An 18080-nucleotide genomic window follows, 5' to 3' on the forward strand; every position below is an offset into this window, starting at 1 on the left:
TGGAGGGGGAGAGTATGAGGGTGGAGGGGAAGAGAGCATGAGGGTGGAGTGGAGAGTATGAGGGTGGAGTGGGAGAGAGTATGAGGGTGGAGGGGAGAGAGTATGAGGGTGGAGGGGGAGAGAGTATAAGGGTGGAGGGGAGAGAGTATGAGGGTGGAGGGGAGAGAGTATGAGGGTGGAGGGGGAGAGAGTATGAGGGTGGAGGGGGAGAGAGTATGAGGGTGGAGAGGAGAGAGTATGAGGGTGGAGGGGAGAGAATGAGGGTGGAGGGGAGAGAGTATGAGGGTGGAGGGGGAGAGAGTATGAGGGTGGAGGGGGAGAGAGTATGAGGGTGGAGGGGAGAGAGTATGAGGGTGGAGGGGAGAGAGTATGAGGGTGGAGGGGGAGAGAGTATGAGGGTGGAGGGGAGAGAGTATGAGGGTGGAGGGGGAGAGAGTATGAGGGTGGAGTGGAGAGAGTATGAGGGTGGAGGGGGAGAGAGTATGAGGGTGGAGGGGAGAGAATGAGGGTGGAGGGGAGAGAGTATGAGGGTGGAGGGGAGAGAGAATGAGGGTGGAGGGGGAGAGAGCATGAGGGTGGAGTGGAGAGTATGAGGGTGGAGGGGAAGAGAGCATGAGGGTGGAGTGGAGAGTATGAGGGTGGAGGGGGAGAGAGTATGAGGGTGGAGTGGAGAGTATGAGGGTGGAGGGGGAGAGAGTATGAGGGTGGAGGGGGAGAGAGTATGAGGGTGGAGGGAGAGAGAGTATGAGGGTGGAGGGGAGAGTATGAGGGTGGAGGGGGAGAGAGTATGAGGGTGGAGGGGGAGAGAGTATGAGGGTGGAGGGAGAGAGAGTATGAGGGTGGAGGGGAGAGAGTATGAGGGTGGAGGGTAGAGAGTATGAGGGTGGAGGGGGAGAGAGTATGAGGGTGGAGGGGAGAGAATGAGGGTGGAGGGGGAGAGAGTATGAGGGTGGAGGGGGAGAGAGTATGAGGGTGGAGGGGGAGAGTATGAGGGTGGAGGGGAGAGAGTATGAGGGTGGAGGGGGAGAGAGTATGAGGGTGGAGGGGAGAGAGTATGAGAGTGGAGGGGAGAGAGTATGAGAGTGGAGGGGAGAGAGTATGAGGGTGGAGGGAGAGAGAGTATGAGGGTGGAGGGGAGAGAGTATGAGGGTGGAGGGGGAGAGAGTATGAGGGTGGAGGGGAGAGAATGAGGGTGGAGGGGGAGAGAGTATGAGGGTGGAGGGGAGAGAGTATGAGGGTGGAGGGGGAGAGAGTATGAGGGTGGAGGGGGAGAGAGTATGAGGGTGGAGGGGAGAGAGTATGAGGGTGGAGGGGGAGAGAGTATGAGGGTGGAGGGGGAGAGAGTATGAGGGTGGAGGGGAGAGAGTATGAGGGTGGAGGGGGAGAGAGTATGAGGGTGGAGGGGAGAGAGTATGAGGGTGGAGGGGAGAGAATGAGGGTGGAGGGGAGAGAATATGAGGGTGGAGGGGAGAGAGTATGAGGGTTGAGGGGAGAGAGTATGAGGGTGGAGGGGAGAGAGTATGAGGGTGGAGGGGAGAGAGTATATTGAGAGTATCTTGTACCTTGAGAGGCTCGGGCAGGCGGGAGGTGAGTTTCTCAGCATATTCCTCAATCTGAGGGTGGATGTAGATGGATGTGGTGTGCCACAAACGCCCCAGCTGCTTCTCTGCCACTTGTCTCACTTTCCTGAAAACACACACACACAGACATACACACACACACACACACACACACACACACACACATATATACACACTGATCTAAAAAAGGGCAGTCTAAGAGAATGTTTTGTGAGGATGATCTTTAATTGTAGTGTGTCGCCCAAGCATGCATTTGTATGTATGTTGAAGCTGTCAGGTTTATTCACCTCTACCAATGAGCTCTTGACATGTTCATATAATTATCCTGTTTTTTTGTTATTGTCAAAGTCAGAATCAGAATACTACCTTCACCGCCTGTGCATGAAGACCTGTTGTCACTCAAAACACAACAATGGTTGGGACAAAACCACCTTGAGGTGGTGGTGGGGGGGGGGGGGGGGGGGGGTGTTATGGGTCTTACTGGTGACAGTGCCCCACGCTGACGGTGGCGACCCCCGCAAACATGTCCAGGTAGCGTCTCCCATCAACGTCCCACAGCCACTGCATGTAGCCGTGGTAGATGAAGACGGGTCTCTGGTAGAACGTCACCTTCATGGTCATGGGATTGCAGATACGCTGCCGAACCTGGAGCAGGTTCTCCTTAGATGCACCCTGACGTTACAGCAGGCAAACACAGAGTTTACACAGAGTGCTGATGTCATGGTTGAACTCTGACCCTGACATATTTCATTTAGAAATTACAGATCAAACTTTATTTAAAGCATTTATCATTAAATTAATGGCAATATACACGTATGTGAATGTAAATTACATCCTAAAATGAAGCAGGATTACTGACCCTCTGTTCGGCTTCTGGACCACAACAGATCATATACCAATACTACAATTTATATTACAAAAACAAATAACACTACCATTTATATTACTAAAACAAACAATAATACTATCGTTTATATTACTAAAACAAATAATACTACCATTTATATTACTAAAACAAACAATACTACCATTTATATTACTAAAACAAACAATACTACCATTTATATTACTAAAACAAATAATACTACCATTTATATTACTAAAACAAACAATACTACCATTTATATTACTAAAACAAATAATACTACCATTTATATTACTAAAACAAACAATAATACTACCATTTATATTACTAAAACATATAATACTACCATTTATATTACTAAAACAAACAATAATACTACCATTTATAATACTAAAACAAATAATACTACCATTTATATTACTAAAACAAACAATAATACTATCGTTTATATTACTAAAATAAATTATGATAGTATCGTTTATATTACTAAAATAAGTCATGATAGTATTGTTTATATTGCTAAAATAAATCATGATAGTATTGTTTATATTACTAAAATAAGTCATGATAGTATTGTTTATATTGCTAAAATACATCATGATAGTATTGTTTACATTAGTAAAATAAGTCATGATAGTATTGTTTATATTGCTAAAATAAATCATAATAATATTGTTTATATTAGTAAAATAAGTCATGATAGTATTGTTTATATTGCTAAAATAAATCATAATAATATTGTTTATATTAGTAAAATAAGTCATGATAGTATTGTTTACATTACTAACATTACTGACAGCACTGAGGTGAACGGCAGCTACTGCTCCTGTTCTGCAGTCTCTGGTTTACCTGGTAAGGGTCGGGCTTAAAGTCACACGGTGGCATCTGTGGTGATGAGTGCTTCACTGTAGCATTCTGACATAACACACCTGAGCAGAGACACGTTTAGAGGGTGTTACCCAGTGACAGAGCAGAGCAACATTTAGAGGGTGTTATCCAATCACAGAGACACATTTAAAGGGTGTTATCCAATCAAAGAGCAGAGACACATTTAGAGGGTGTTATCCAATCAAAGAGCAGAGACACATTTAGAGGGTGTTAAACAATCAAAGAGCAGAGACATGTTTAAAGGGTGTTATCAAATCAAAGAGCAGAGACACATTTAGAGGGTGTTATCCAATCAAAGAGCAGAGACACATTTAGGGGGTGTTATCCAATCAAAGAGCAGAGACACATTTAGAGGGTGTTATCCAATCAAAGAGCAGAGACACATTTAGAGGGTGTTATCCAATCAAAGAGCAGAGACACATTTAGAGGGTGTTATCCAATCAAAGAGCAGAGACATTTAGAGGGTGTTATCCAATCAAAGAGCAGAGACACATTTAGGGGGTGTTATCCAATCAAAGAGCAGAGACACATTTAGGGGGTGTTATCCAATCAAAGAGCAGAGACACATTTAGAGGGTGTTATCCAATCAAAGAGCAGAGACACATTTAGAGGGTGTTATCCAATCACAGAGTGCTGGCAGGGCTGGGCTGTCATCATCCTTGTCTCTTGTTAGCAACCATATGCCTGGAGTTGGAAGCATCGTGGCAGTGTTTACCAGTCCCGCTCTGTATAATTTTGTGTCCTCCCTGATCTCAGTGCCCCTAATTTAGTGGATAAAGTGCACTGCACTTAAGTGGATGACATGAGTCAGGTGTGTTTGAAGAGTAATACACTAATAGAACAGAGTAGTCTTAGTCAGAGGTCATTAAGGGATCACAGTGAACACTGTAACCTGTGGTGATGTAGTGTGGGGTTAGTGGAGACACTGTAGCCTGTTGTGATGTAGTGTAGGGTTAGTGGGGACACTGTAGCCTGTGGTAATTGTTGTGATTTTCATCTTAATCCCTTCATAGTTTGTTTACATTACAGTATAGAATCAACAGCTTATCATAATTTATATATTTTGACAAGTCAAAGTATTAATCAAATCTCTAATATTAATCACTATATGTTTTGCTTACATTATATTATTGATTAAGTTGTTTGTTAGTAAGAATGACGGTGTAAGTGCTTGTGTGCCACTTCCAATACTCCATGCGTTTGCAGTAGGCTAAAAATGGGATGTGTGAGAGGAGGCTCACTGTGACCTTATGTGGTAAGGCCAGGTAGTAAGACCTCGCTTCCAGAATAGAGACAGCTGTAGGTTGAACAATGGAATGTGCAGTTCCTATGTTTAGGAAGGAAAGCATATATAATGGTGAAGAGAGCAGACAGCTTCAGAGCTGCACAAGGGGTGACATGATTAGGTAATGTGAGCTCTCCAGAGATCTCTGTATTTAATTAATTAATAGGCCTATGTGTATTTTTTAATAAAAGGCTAAAGACAAGACTGGTAATGTTTTCTTTTGCAATCAACGAACACGCTGCGCTGAGGTAAGAAAAGGTTAGCGCGACATTTTGGTGACCCCGACGTGATTGCAAAATAATTTGGAACTTTTTTCTTTTCATCTAATGACTGACAGTTTGACCGTGCCGGCACAACAATAGTGGTAAAGCAGAACCTGTTAAAACAAATCTGCAAAATTTGAATTGCAACTAAATTGTGGTGAACTGACAGTACTTGGATGATTCTAAATTAAATCCAGTCTTGTCTAAAAAGGTAAAAGTATATGTAACTATGGAAATGGGTAAGAGTCCCATTGGAAAAGGGTTTTAAGTCCCTACCGGCAAAATAAAAGCTAACAAGTTTTTGTGTAATAATGAAAACTAACAAGTTTTTATTTAAGGTTTATTCCGTGGTGTGGCGGCCGATCCGTTCTTTTGACGAGAGGAACGAGACCTACGCAAGTTCGAGTCTTGCTAGCTAGGTATTGATATTAACCTTTGGATCTTGAGGAGTCCATAAATTAATATTATTTCGATAAAGCAAAAAGCCGGATAATGCACCTGAATTGATTGAGGATGGTAAAACCTCACGGTGTCAGAACGGAACTCTCGTTCTATATTTAGAACTTCCGGGTGAGTATCTGTTTTTATCAACGTATGTAACTGGTGAGGAAAATGCAAGTTTTATAAATGGTTTTAAGTAGAATTAATGTTAGTTTTAAGGGTATGGAGTACCTTAGTGGAACAGATGAGTGTGACTAGTAAAGTGATTCATACTATTGAAGAATATCATAAGCAGTGTGATATTTGAAGGGCTGGCTGTTATGTGACAGTATGGGTGACCAACACAGAATCGTGTGTCCTCAGATGTAATTAATTGATCAAAATAAAACATTAGAGTCTCGTATGTAATATGTGACTCCTCCCTCATTTGTATTTAATTTATTCAGGTTTCCCCTTTGGTTTGGTCCTGCATATATTTAGTATCAGCTGTACCTTGTGTCTTTGGCGATTACGTTGAGTATTCATTTGCATAGTAAGTAAGGCGTGCTGTGGGTCATGTATAATTAAGTCTATTGCATCTGTTTCTGTTCCATGCATTGTTTGCATAGTGTATATAAGTTCTCCTTGTGTCTGGTCGGTAAAGCCTAGTGATCGTGCGTGGATATTTTCTCGTCCTGAGATTACTTGTGTTTTACTTCTGAGTTAAATTTCTCAATTTCGCACCCTCCCCTAGTCTCAGACTATACTTTGTGGGTTCATATATTGTCATTGTTTGAGTGTTGAATATGTTTCAGGCCAACCCATAGTCTAAAACTATACTTTAGGGATCATAAAACAAGTCCGGTTGTTAATAAGTTCGTGTGTCGTTTATTGTGTTGAATAAGTTGGGTTCGCTATGCTGACGGTCTTTGTTATACTTTAAATGGTTGCTGGGTTTGTCCTGTTAATGACAGTTGTTTCTCTGTATCCCATATATATATTGGCTATAAGTCATCGGATAAATTTCTTCCTTCGTTGTTTAACAAATAGCATAGTATGTGCTTTGTCTGAGGTGTTATAGTTTTGATTGTAAGTGGGTGTATTTAATTTCCTCATAATTTCTTATATCTTAACGCTAGGTTATGTCATTTAGTATTGAAATCAGGATTGTTTGTACACAGTATGGGTTTTGTCCCTCCTCTGTATTTAGTAACTAAGTAATCAATCTTAGTTGAACGTCTAGAGAAATGCCTCAGCGCGCGCACCTGTTGCGTAGGGACAGTGTGCCTAGACAAGCAGACAAGCGAGCAAAAAGTAAAATTTCATTCGTGTATTTGCCTCCGCCTCTTAACCAAGAATTGTTACATCGCCGCAAAATAGACCAACTGGCTAAAGTGCACACGTTTAACTCGCAAAATTATCAAACGCTGAGAAGATTTAGCTCTGTGACACATGTACAAATACTGTTTGCTGGGGGTTGTTCATAACCAACTAGAATGAGCGGGGTCTGCACAACAGATATTCAGGAAGATACACCACAGCCACCGTATGAGTTAAACTCGGTAATGCCCACTAACTAAGTTATCCAGGAATTAATGTAAAAACAGGAATCGTACAAATGGATAAAATCGACGACGTGGAGTTTAAAACGCGCGAGTTACCCTTGACATTGAATATTAGTATTTAATGCTAAAAAAGGGAACGCATGCCGTGGGGTGAAGGGTAAACTGCGTTTTAAAAGAGACTTGGATGGAGTAGTTATAAATAGCACACACACACAGCGAAGTGACTTGAGTGAGGTAGACATGTCAGTGAAACGGTGAGGTATTTGGATAGCTAAAACTGGACAAGCTGACAGCAGCTAGAGAGCTTGGCTCTGGGACACTTAGAGGAGTGGTGGTAATTATAATAATAATAAAAATAAATACTTGAAATCGTTTACACTGTGGGCCTTGAAAATATAATCCAGGAAAGTAGCTTTTTGAATAATAATCAATGTTTCTATGTTTTTCTAATTGTTGGAATAGGTCTGTATGTTGTCAGTTTAATATGAGAAACCTGGTGCCAGGTAAAGTGACTAGGAAATGTTAAATAATAATAATAATAATACTTTGTATTGGTATAGCACCTTTCAAACATACATGCAACTCAAAGTGTTTTATAGAATAGACAAAAAAGAAAAATGTTAAAAGAAATTAAAGATAAAAGAAATCAAACATAATAAAAGAATGTAATAGAGTGACAAATTATAAAATAATATTGCAATAAAGAAAGTAAGATGGCAATTAGAATAAAGTTGGAGTTTCTTAATTAAAAGCAGATCTAAACAGGAAGGTGTTGAGACTCTTCTTGAAGCTGGGCAGAGATAAAATGTCTCTGAGCAAGCTGTTGCAATCTAAAAGATCTCAGAGCACAGGGGATCCGCCCCAGAGACCTCAATATGTCCCCTAAGTGTATTATTTTATGCAGTAGTATCAACAGTATGGGTTTAACCTAAATTTTAGAGGAAGGGGTTTTGGGAAGGGGCAAGGAAGGTCACAGTGATCCTGGCAACTTCGTTGTGGCAGGTGGGGTGGATGCTTTCTCTTTGTGTTCAGGAGAGTCATTGGGCGAAAGAGAGTCCCCACAAAACCGTAGGATGGAGGAGGGCCAGAGGTCAGAGGTCCAGCACCAAACCCTTCTGCAGTACCAGGGCAATGGCGGGGCCCTGATGAGAACTTGGACAGCAAAGCTACGGCAAACCCTATGTTGTCCCTCACTGGCGGTACTCAAAGACTATCATTTCTGGCTGGAGAATATCAAAGTCTGCACAGAACTGTTCAAATGACTGTACAATGTGGCCAGCAGGCCACTAAACACAGGTTCCTGAGATCAAAGACTGCACCCGTTAACCTGTGGAAGAGACATTACAAATGCACTGTTTACAGACAGCAGACACCTGATGCACCTGAAGTCCACAGACTGGCCTCCACGGTTGCTATCTACAGGGGTTTCCTGAAGTCTCACTCATGAGCCGCGAGGGGCGTCCACTCCCAGTTCATTTCCTGGAAGCCAGATCACTTTGATTGAACCTTTGTCCTGCCACCCGACCCAGTTTGTTATATTGTTGTATGACATAGGAGGGGATCCAATTCATGGGAGGAATTTGAAGAACAGCTACAGGATCAGGTAACCTAGGTTACTGGGGCCTGAGGGGCGGCAACCCTGCAAAGCTGAGACATGCGCAACAGTGCTGGTAGATAATGGGAGATTCCGCCACTCCACAAATCTAATTATCTTCACACCCTGGTCACATGGGTAAGGAGTAGGTAAACATGATAGGAAACCAGTACAACAAGGCATCGGGTAACAACTAACTTTCTGAGTGGGAGCTAATTTAAATCTTGTAATAACTAGTGTATTAAAATAACTTCATTTGACTAGTATTTTCCATCTCAAAGAAGGACTTATTTTAAGTTTAAGGACTTAAAGTTTAATTTATTAAACAAAAACAGACATTGGCATAGGCTGTGGACTTAGCAAATTACTGATTAAAACTTATTACTCTTTTTAGAAGTTTCTGAAATACATTCCTGAATGATATTTCAGTAAAGGGGGAGATACACCTGTTAGAAAACACCATGCACACAGCATGAAGCAGAGGTTGTACGTACAGAGTGACAAGATAACAAAAGGGGGTAAGCTGAGAGACAGAGGCAAATAGGAGCACATTAGATGGTTTGCAAGGCAGACCACAGGACTAAGAGCTATGTAAAGTACAGGAAAATTGACCCCAGAGAAAAAATTTAAGAAATAGAGTACTTAAATAAAATTTTATTATTAAAATAAAATAGCATTGCTGAGTAAATATGGTAAGAAATAAGGAAGTCTGGAAAGGACAAAATGGGAAACGAATTTTATAGAATCAATTGATCAAACCAGTGTTAACTGAGGCACACAGGGTAGCACGTGGGTAGAAATAAATGAAGAAAAATTTTGGTTAACTGATGGCACCTATACTGACGTAATAGCAGTCTGGACAGAGTAATGTAATATTTGAGACATGCATAACAGCTGTCATGCTTTAAGGAAAGGTCTAAGCAGGCTCCCTGGACCAAAGGAGCTAAGATAGGATATTATAATTCTTTGTTAATCACTCAGTGGGGAAATTTGCATTGTTACAGCAGCAGAGAATTGTGTAAGGAAATACACATATCTAAGACTATGTACAAATGCAATGAATATAGGAGATGACGTTCAGATTGACTACATGGGTATAGAAATACCAATACGGGGATTAAAGTATTTGTTAGTGACTGAGGATAAATTCTCAGGTTGGGTAGAAGCATTTCCACCAGGGCAGATGACTCGAGGTCAGTCTGCAGAATGTTGATAAAAATTACTGGATACTGCACCATTGTTTACTAAATTAAGTATGCTCAGATAATGAGATGCACTTTACTAGCTAGGAGCTAAAATTTGTGGAACAAAATTTGGGTTTGAGACACAAATGTGGGTTGGTTTATCATTCTCAATCTCAGGCTAAAATGGAGATTATAAATGGTAAGTATAATGGTAAAGGTAAAGATATGTGCACAAAGGTATTTATATGGTTGGCCAGAAGATCTTCAGTGAATTTTGTTGCAGGATTCACTTCGTTTGAGCTCATGACAGTGAGAAGTTTTCGGGGGTCCCCCAATGCGCTTGCGAAACCTGACAGGTACACTCGGGGTCGTACAAGGAAGGTTACAGTGAACTAAAAAGTAATTTGTGAAGCTTATTCTGTCCAGGTACCAGGAGAGGAGTTAGAACCAACGGACCTGTCACCAAATGGGTCCTGCTTAAGGTCATCAAAAGAAAGTGGTCAGAGCCCAGGTGGACCAGTTCATGCAAGGCCACTAAAGAGAACATCACACGCTGTCCGATTGAAGGGCAAAGGAGAAACGTGGTACCACCTCAGCCGGTGCTGAGCATCAGAACCAGCGCGCCGAGATACGGAGCTCTCAAACGACAGGTCAAAATAACACCTGAGAGCGGAGGTTCAACAATCAGGTAGTCCACCCTGACCTCCTTCGCGGGATAAGAAGATAATCTTGCCTCCAACAGGGCGGAAGAATAGATGATGCTGCAGTAAAAGTTTTGTGATGTATTTGGATGTTTAGTAATATTGTCTAATGTTGTTTTACAGGCCTTGTGTAACATTGTTTTTTGTCTATATGTTTTTATATTATCATTGAAAGTAGTAGCATTGTGATTGTTAGTATTTAACAACATGTTAAAGGACCTTACAGGGGACTGCCCCCTGTGCATATGGATCCATGGTGGGTCAAGGCCAATATTGTTGTAATAGTAGCTGCATAACTGAGATCCCTTGGAGAGTTTCACATAAAGCTTTAGGAGTTGATAATCATACTACTGGCCGGCTGGGACGGCCATTTAGCAATAATAAAGTTCAAAGGTAAGCATTATTGTTCAGAGAGACGCACATCGTACCAAGAACCTAGTTATTCTATCAATAGAATTGGGATGTTTTCATCTGGAGTACTGGCACATCTCTAGTGTAGGTCGTGTACTGTATATCTAGTAATAGGAGTGGGCCAATTGGGTTAAGACCCCTTAGGCCTAATTAGGATAAACATAGTATGGTTTAGACCTGCCCCAACACTGGGACCATCACTGGAAAATACGTCAGAAATTAAGATATAAGGCATTCATGGATCAGATTATACTAAATGGACACGACAGCAGATAATTGAATTGACTGTCTTATTATGTCTGTGTTAACTTCTGTGGGAATACTTTTGACTTATGATTACAGGTGAATGTTGTTGTCCAATGTAGAAGAAGCTTAGTGGGAAGCTTAATCAGCAGTAAGATTGAGAAGCAGGAACCACAAAGATGTTTGGGTATGATGTCATAGTTGGAGTCAGAAGATGAAAAGGTAGTTTTGGATTAACTTAAAGTTTGATCTATTTAGAGATCAAAAAGGGGGAATTGTTGTGATTTTCATCTTAATCCCTTCATAGTTTGTTTACATTACAGTATAGAATCAACAGCTTATCATAATTTATATATTTTGACAAGTCAAAGTATTAATCAAATCTCTAATATTAATCACTATATGTTTTGCTTACATTATATTATTGATTAAGTTGTTTGTTAGTAAGAATGACGGTGTAAGCGCTTGTGTGCCACTTCCAATACTCCATGCGTTTGCAGTAGGCTAAAAATGGGATGTGTGAGAGGAGGCTCACTGTGACCTTATGTGGTAAGGCCAGGTAGTAAGACCTCGCTTCCAGAATAGAGACAGCTGTAGGTTGAACAATGGAATGTGCAGTTCCTATGTTTAGAAAGGAAAGCATATATAATGGTGAAAAGAGCAGACAGCTTCAGAGCTGCACATGGGGTGACATGATTAGGTAATGTGAGCTCTCCAGAGATCTCTGTATTTAATTAATTAATAGGCCTATGTGTATTTTTTAATAAAAGGCTAAAGACAAGACTGGTAATGTTTTCTTTTGCAATCAACGAACACGCTGCGCTGAGGTAAGAAAAGGTTAGCGCGACATGATATAGCGTAGGGTTAGTGGGGACGTTGTAACCTGTGGTGATGTAGTGTGGGTTTAGTGGGGACACTGTAGCCTGTGGTGATGTAGTGTGGGGTTAGTGGGGACGTTGTAAACTGAGGTGATGTAGTGTAGGGTTAGTGGGGACACTGTAGCCTGTGGTGATATATTGTGGGGTTAGTGGGGACACTGTAACCTGTGGTGATGTAGTGTAGGGTTAGTGGGGACACTGTAGCCTGTGGTGATGTAGTGTAGGGTTAGTGGGGACGTTGTAAACTGTGGTGATGTAGTGTAGGGTTAGTGGGGATGTTGTAAACTGTGGTGATGTAGTGTGGGTTTAGTGGGGATGTTGTAAACTGTGGTGATGTAGTGTAGGGTTAGTGGGGACACTGTAGTCTGTGGTGATGTAGTGTAGGGTTAGTGGGGACGTTGTAAACTGGGGTGATGTAGTGTGGGTTTAGTGGGGACACTGTAGCCTGTGGTGATGTAGTGTGGGGTTAGTGGGGACGTTGTAAACTGGGGTGATGTAGTGTAGGGTTAGTGGGGACACTGTAGTGTGGGGTTAGTGGGGACACTGTAGCCTGTGGTGATGTAGTGTAGGGTTAGTGGGGACGCTATAACCTGTGGTGATGTAGTGTAGGGTTAGTGGGGACACTGTAACCTGTGGTGATGTAGTGTGGGGTTAGTGGGGACACTGTAGCCTGTGGTGATGTAGTGTAGGGTTAGTGGGGACGCTATAACCTGTGGTGATGTAGTGTAGGGTTAGTGGGGACACTGTAGCCTGTGGTGATGTAGTGTGGGGTTAGTGGGGACACTGTAGCCTGTGGTGATGTAGTGTAGGGTTAGTGGGGACGCTATAACCTGTGGTGATGTAGTGTAGGGTTAGTGGGGACGCTGTAACCTGTGGTGATATATTGTAGGGTTAGTGGGGACGCTGTAACCTGTAGTGATGTAGTGTAGGGTTAGTGGGGACACTGTAGCCTGTGGTGATATAGTGTAGGGTTAGTGGGGACACTGTAACCTGTGGTGATGTAGTGTGGGGTTAGTGGGGATGTTGTAAACTGTGGTGATGTACTGTGGGTTTAGTGGGGACACAGTAGCCTGTGGTGAGGTAGTGTGGGGTTAGTGGGGACACTGTAGCCTGTGGTGATGTAGTGTAGGGTTAGTGGGGACACTGTAACCTGTGGTGATGTAGTGTAGGGTTAGTGGGGACGCTGTAACCTGTGGTGATGTAGTGTAGGGTTAGTGGGGACACTGTAACCTGTGGTGATGTAGTGTGGGGTTAGTGGGGACACTGTAACCTGTGGTGATGTAGTGTGGGTTTAGTGGGGACACTGTAACCTGTGGTGATATAGTGTTGGGTTAGTGGGGACACTGTAGCCTGTGGTGATGTAGTGTGGGGTTAGTGGGGATGTTGTAAACTGTGGTGATGTACTGTGGGTTTAGTGGGGACACAGTAGCCTGTGGTGAGGTAGTGTGGGGTTAGTGGGGACACTGTAGCCTGTGGTGATGTAGTGTAGGGTTAGTGGGGACACTGTAACCTGTGGTGATGTAGTGTAGGGTTAGTGGGGACGCTGTAACCTGTGGTGATGTAGTGTAGGGTTAGTGGGGACGCTGTAACCTGTGGTGATGTAGTGTGGGGTTAGTGGGGATGTTGTAAACTGTGGTGATGTACTGTGGGTTTAGTGGGGACACAGTAGCCTGTGGTGATGTAGTGTGGGGTTAGTGGGGACACAGTAGCCTGTGGTGATATAGTGTTGGGTTAGTGGGGACACTGTAGCCTGTGGTGATGTAGTGTGGGGTTAGTGGGGACACTGTAACCTGTGGTGATGTAGTGTGGGGTTAGTGGGGACACTGTAACCTGTGGTGATATAGTGTTGGGTTAGTGGGGACACTGTAACCTGTGGTGATGCAAATCTGATTCTATTTGCTTGCATAAACAGCTCACTTTTTAAAATTATGCTACAGTAAAATGACGATTATTTTAATGTTTTTAGTTGTAATAGTCAACTGAAGTGTCATGGACTAGAAATGACTTTTCTGACATGTTAAATGATAATAACATTTGATAGGTCAGTGACTGCCTCGCCTTACAGCACCACCCAGCACCACCACATCCGTCTTGATTAGCGAGGGTTGGTTACTGGGATTTTACCATTTCACTACTGGTAAAGACGTAGTAGCCTATCTTACTGGTTACTAGCACTTTACTGGTTAACCGTGATTTGATTATAACCGTCTAAGCTTAACGCTTAGAGGGCGATGTTTCAGAAATATATCATGTCTTGTTGTTTAGAAGCAGAGTTCGTCTAACTTCCACATTTCCAGAGTGTAAACACCCCGAACCCGCTCCACGGTCCCGCCAGGCAGCCGCCCACTTCAGCCCGGCCCACCGGACCGTTACCGTTTCGTGCTTTGTGTTCAAATAATTTAACCGATAAATCCCAAACAAAGCTCAACTAGGCAAAGCGCGGAAGCCCGTTGAGCCGTGGAGTCAGTCCGTGTGTATGGGTGGTGTTGTAAACACTTACCGCCCCACCGGTGGAGTTGGACCACCGAACCGACCGCCCTCCACATCTCACTCTTCCGCGACAGACACAGCCCGTTAGTTCGGGAAAACATGTTGCGTTTTCAGCTGCACGGTTCTGTGATTGTGTCAGCAGGCCTGAATACGAGTGACTTGTGCACACGGGGGCCGTTTGGGTGGAGATCCACCTCCACCAATGGCATCTGGGGAGAAAGTGCAGAAACGTGGCGTAATATTAACGTGGGTGTCAGAGACCCGCGGGACGGACAGGGGCGGACTGGGGAGGAAGAATGGCCCGGGAGTTCCTGACAGACTACGTGCCATGTATAGATTCATAGACAGTACACACACACACATAAATATATATATATATATATATACATATATATATATATATATATATATATATATATATATATATATATATATATATATATATATATATATATATATATATGTGTGTGTGTGTGTGTGTACTGTCTATGAATCTATACATGGCACGTAGTGTATATGACAGCTTTTATTGTCATATGGACAATATTGCCTCCAGCAATAGTGTGATTACAAAGCCACATAGTGGCATAACAAAATAACTAACAAACTTAACAACTTGAACCTGACAAAATACAGGGGAAAAACAACTGGAAAGCTACTGAAACCTACATTGTTCACTCAGTGAGTAACCTCTAGTTAGCAGTGTCAGTGTGCAACTGGCGTCTCTCTCTTTATTTGTCACTCGTGGGATACAAACAGGGAGATATCATTAATGTGCCATTAGTATGGACGAGGCTTTTCCAGTTCGTGACTACTTGTATTAATAAGTGACACAGCTGCTGTATGTTTTCATAGTCCGGTCCAACTCGTTCATGTGTTAACAGGTTCAGTCCGCGGCCGCGCTGAGCAGGTTAGTCTGACTGGAGCGGGGGAGGTAATAACACCGTTAAACAGCAGCGTGACTACGGGCCGCAGTGCGCGGCAGTGGCTCCTCCACGGGCCGAGTTAAACCACCGGCGGCCCACTAACCCATCGGCCCACCGGGGAAATCCCCGGTAGCAATGTATGCCAGTCTGCCCCTGGACACGGCCCGTGTGTTCGTGTGTACATGTGTTCGTGTGTACGTGTGTTTGTGTGTTCGTGTGTACATGTGTTTGTGTGTACATGTGTTCGTGTGTACGTGTGTTTGTGTGTTCGTGTGTACATGTCTTTGTGTGTTCGTGTGTACATGTGTGTTCGTGTGTACATGTGTTTGTGTGTTCATGTGTACATGTGTTTGTGTGTACGTGTGTATGTGTGTTCGTGTGTACATGTGTTTGTGTGTACATGTGTTCGTGTGTACATGTCTTTGTGTGTTCGTGTGTACATGTGTGTTCGTGTGTACATGTGTTTGTGTGTTTGTGTGTACATGTGTACATGTGTTCGTGTGTACATGTGTTTGTGTGTACATGTGTTCGTGTGTTCATGTGTACGTGTGTACATGTGTTCGTATGTACATGTGTTTGTGTTCGTGTGTACATGTGTTTGTGTGTTCGTGTGTGCATGTGTTCGTGTGTATGTGTGTACATGTGTTCGTGTGTTCATGTGTACGTGTGTACATGTGTTTGTGTGTTCGTATGTACATGTGTTTGTGTTCGTGTGTACATGTGTTTGTGTGTTCATGTGTACGTGTGTACATGTGTTTGTGTGTTCGTGTGTACATGTGTTCGTATGTACATGTGTTTGTGTTCGTGTGTACATGTGTTTGTGTGTTCGTGTGTACATGTGTACGTGTGTTCATGTGTACATGTGTACATGTGTTCGTGTGTACATGTGTTCGTGTGTACGTGTGTTCGTGTGTACATGTGTACGTGTGTACATGTGTTCTTGTGTTCATGTGTACATGTGTTTGTGTGTTCGTGTGTACATGTGTTCATGTGAATGTGTGTTCATGTGTTTGTGTGTACATGTGTTTGTGTGTACATGTGTTCATGTGAATGTGTGTTCATATGTTTGTGTGTACATGTGTTTGTGTGTACATGTGTTCGTGTGTACATGTGTTCGTGTGTACATGTGTTTGTGTGTTCGTGTGTACGTGTTTGTGTGTTCGTGTGTACATGTGTTCGTGTGTACATGTGTTTGTGTGTACATGTGTTCGTGTGTTCGTGTGTATGTGTGTACATGTGTTCGTGTGTACATGTGTTTGTGTGTTCGTGTGTACATGTGTTCGTGTGTACGTGTTTGTGTGTTCGTGTGTACATGTGTTCGTGTGTATGTGTTTGTGTGTTCGTGTGTACATGTGTTCGTGTGTTCATGTGTACGTGTGTACATGTGTACGTGTGTACATGTGTTCGTGTGTACATGTGTTTGTGTGTTCGTGTGTACATGTGTTCATTTGTATGTGTGTTCATGTGTTTGTGTGTACATGTGTTTGTGTGTACATGTGTTTGTGTGTATGTGTGTTCATGTGTTTGTGTGTACATGTGTTCGTGTGTACATGTGTTCGTGTGTACATGTGTTTGTGTGTTCGTGTGTTCGTGTGTACATGTGTTTGTGTGTTCGTGTGTACATGTGTTCATGTGTTTAGTCAGTGAGAGACAAAATGTGAAAAAAAATTTGAGAAAATCATTTTGTCTGACTTTTAAAGAATTTATTTGCAAATAATGGTGGAAAATAAGTATTTGGTCAATAACAAAAGTTCATCTCAATACTTTGTTGTATATCCTCTGTTGGCAATGACAGAGGTCAAATGTTTTCTGTAAGTCTTCACAAGGTTGGCACACACTGTTGCTGGTATGTTGGCCCATTCCCCCATGCAGATCTCCTTTAGAGCAGTGATGTTGTGGGGCTGTCTGCGGGCAACACGGACTTTTAACTCCCTCCAAAGGTTTTCGATGGGTTTGAGATCGGGAGACTGGCTAGGCCACTCCATGACTTTGAAATGTTTCTTTCGAAGCCACTCCTTTGTTGCCCTGGCAGTGTGCTTGGGATCATTGTCATGCTGAAAGACCCAGCCACGTTTCATCTTCATTGCCCTTGCTGATGGGAGGTTTGCACCCAAAATCTCACAATACACGGCCCCATTCATTCTTTCATGTACATGGACCAGTCGTCCTGGTCCCTTTGCAGAGAAACAGCCCCAAAGCATGATGTTGCCACCCCCATGCTTGACAGTTGGTATGGTGTTCTTTGGATGCAACTCAGCATTCACTGTCCTCCAAACACAACGAGTTGTGTTTTTACCAAATAGTTCTACTTTGGTTTCATCTGACCATATGACATTCTCCCAATACTCTTCTGGAACATCCAAATGCTCTCTAGCAAACTTCAGACGTGCCTGGATATGGACTGGCTTAAGCAGGGGGACACGTCTGGCACTGCAAGATCTGAGTCCCTGGCATAGTGTGTTGCTGATGGTAGCCTGTGTAACGTTGGTCCCAGCTTTCTGCAGGTCATTCACTAGATCCCCCCTTGTGGTTCTGGGATTTTTCCTCACCGTTCTTGTGATCATTTTGACCTCATGGGCTGAGATCTTGCGTGGAGCCCCAGATCGAGGGAGATTAGTAGTGGTCTTGTGAGTCTTCCATTTTCTGATTATCGCTCCCACAGTAGATTTCTTCACACCAAGCTGCTTGCCTATTGCAGATTCTGTCTTCCCAGCCTGGTGCAGGTCTACAATTCAGTTTCTGGTGTCCTCCGACAGCTCTTTCGTCTTCACCATAGTGGATTTTGGA

The 18080-nt window shown here is 43.0% G+C and overlaps 1 protein-coding gene across 1 annotated transcript in view; it reads right to left on the reverse strand.

Moving 5' to 3' along the window:
* The window catches only part of agxt2 (alanine--glyoxylate aminotransferase 2), a 23850-nt gene extending 9235 nt beyond the window's left edge, over window positions 1–14615 (reverse strand). Inside the window, exons 1-4 of the mRNA XM_076988860.1 lie at window positions 14378–14615; window positions 3295–3374; window positions 2062–2252; window positions 1563–1686 (exon numbers count right to left, since the gene is read on the reverse strand). Of these exons, the coding sequence (XP_076844975.1) occupies window positions 1563–1686; window positions 2062–2252; window positions 3295–3374; window positions 14378–14468 (486 nt within the window). The 5' untranslated portion in view covers window positions 14469–14615. The remainder of the gene's footprint in view (window positions 1–1562; window positions 1687–2061; window positions 2253–3294; window positions 3375–14377) is intronic.
* Between the last annotated feature and the right edge of the window lie 3465 nt (window positions 14616–18080).

This window comes from Brachyhypopomus gauderio, unplaced genomic scaffold (assembly GCF_052324685.1).
Source record: "Brachyhypopomus gauderio isolate BG-103 unplaced genomic scaffold, BGAUD_0.2 sc64, whole genome shotgun sequence".
NCBI lineage: Eukaryota > Metazoa > Chordata > Actinopteri > Gymnotiformes > Hypopomidae > Brachyhypopomus > Brachyhypopomus gauderio.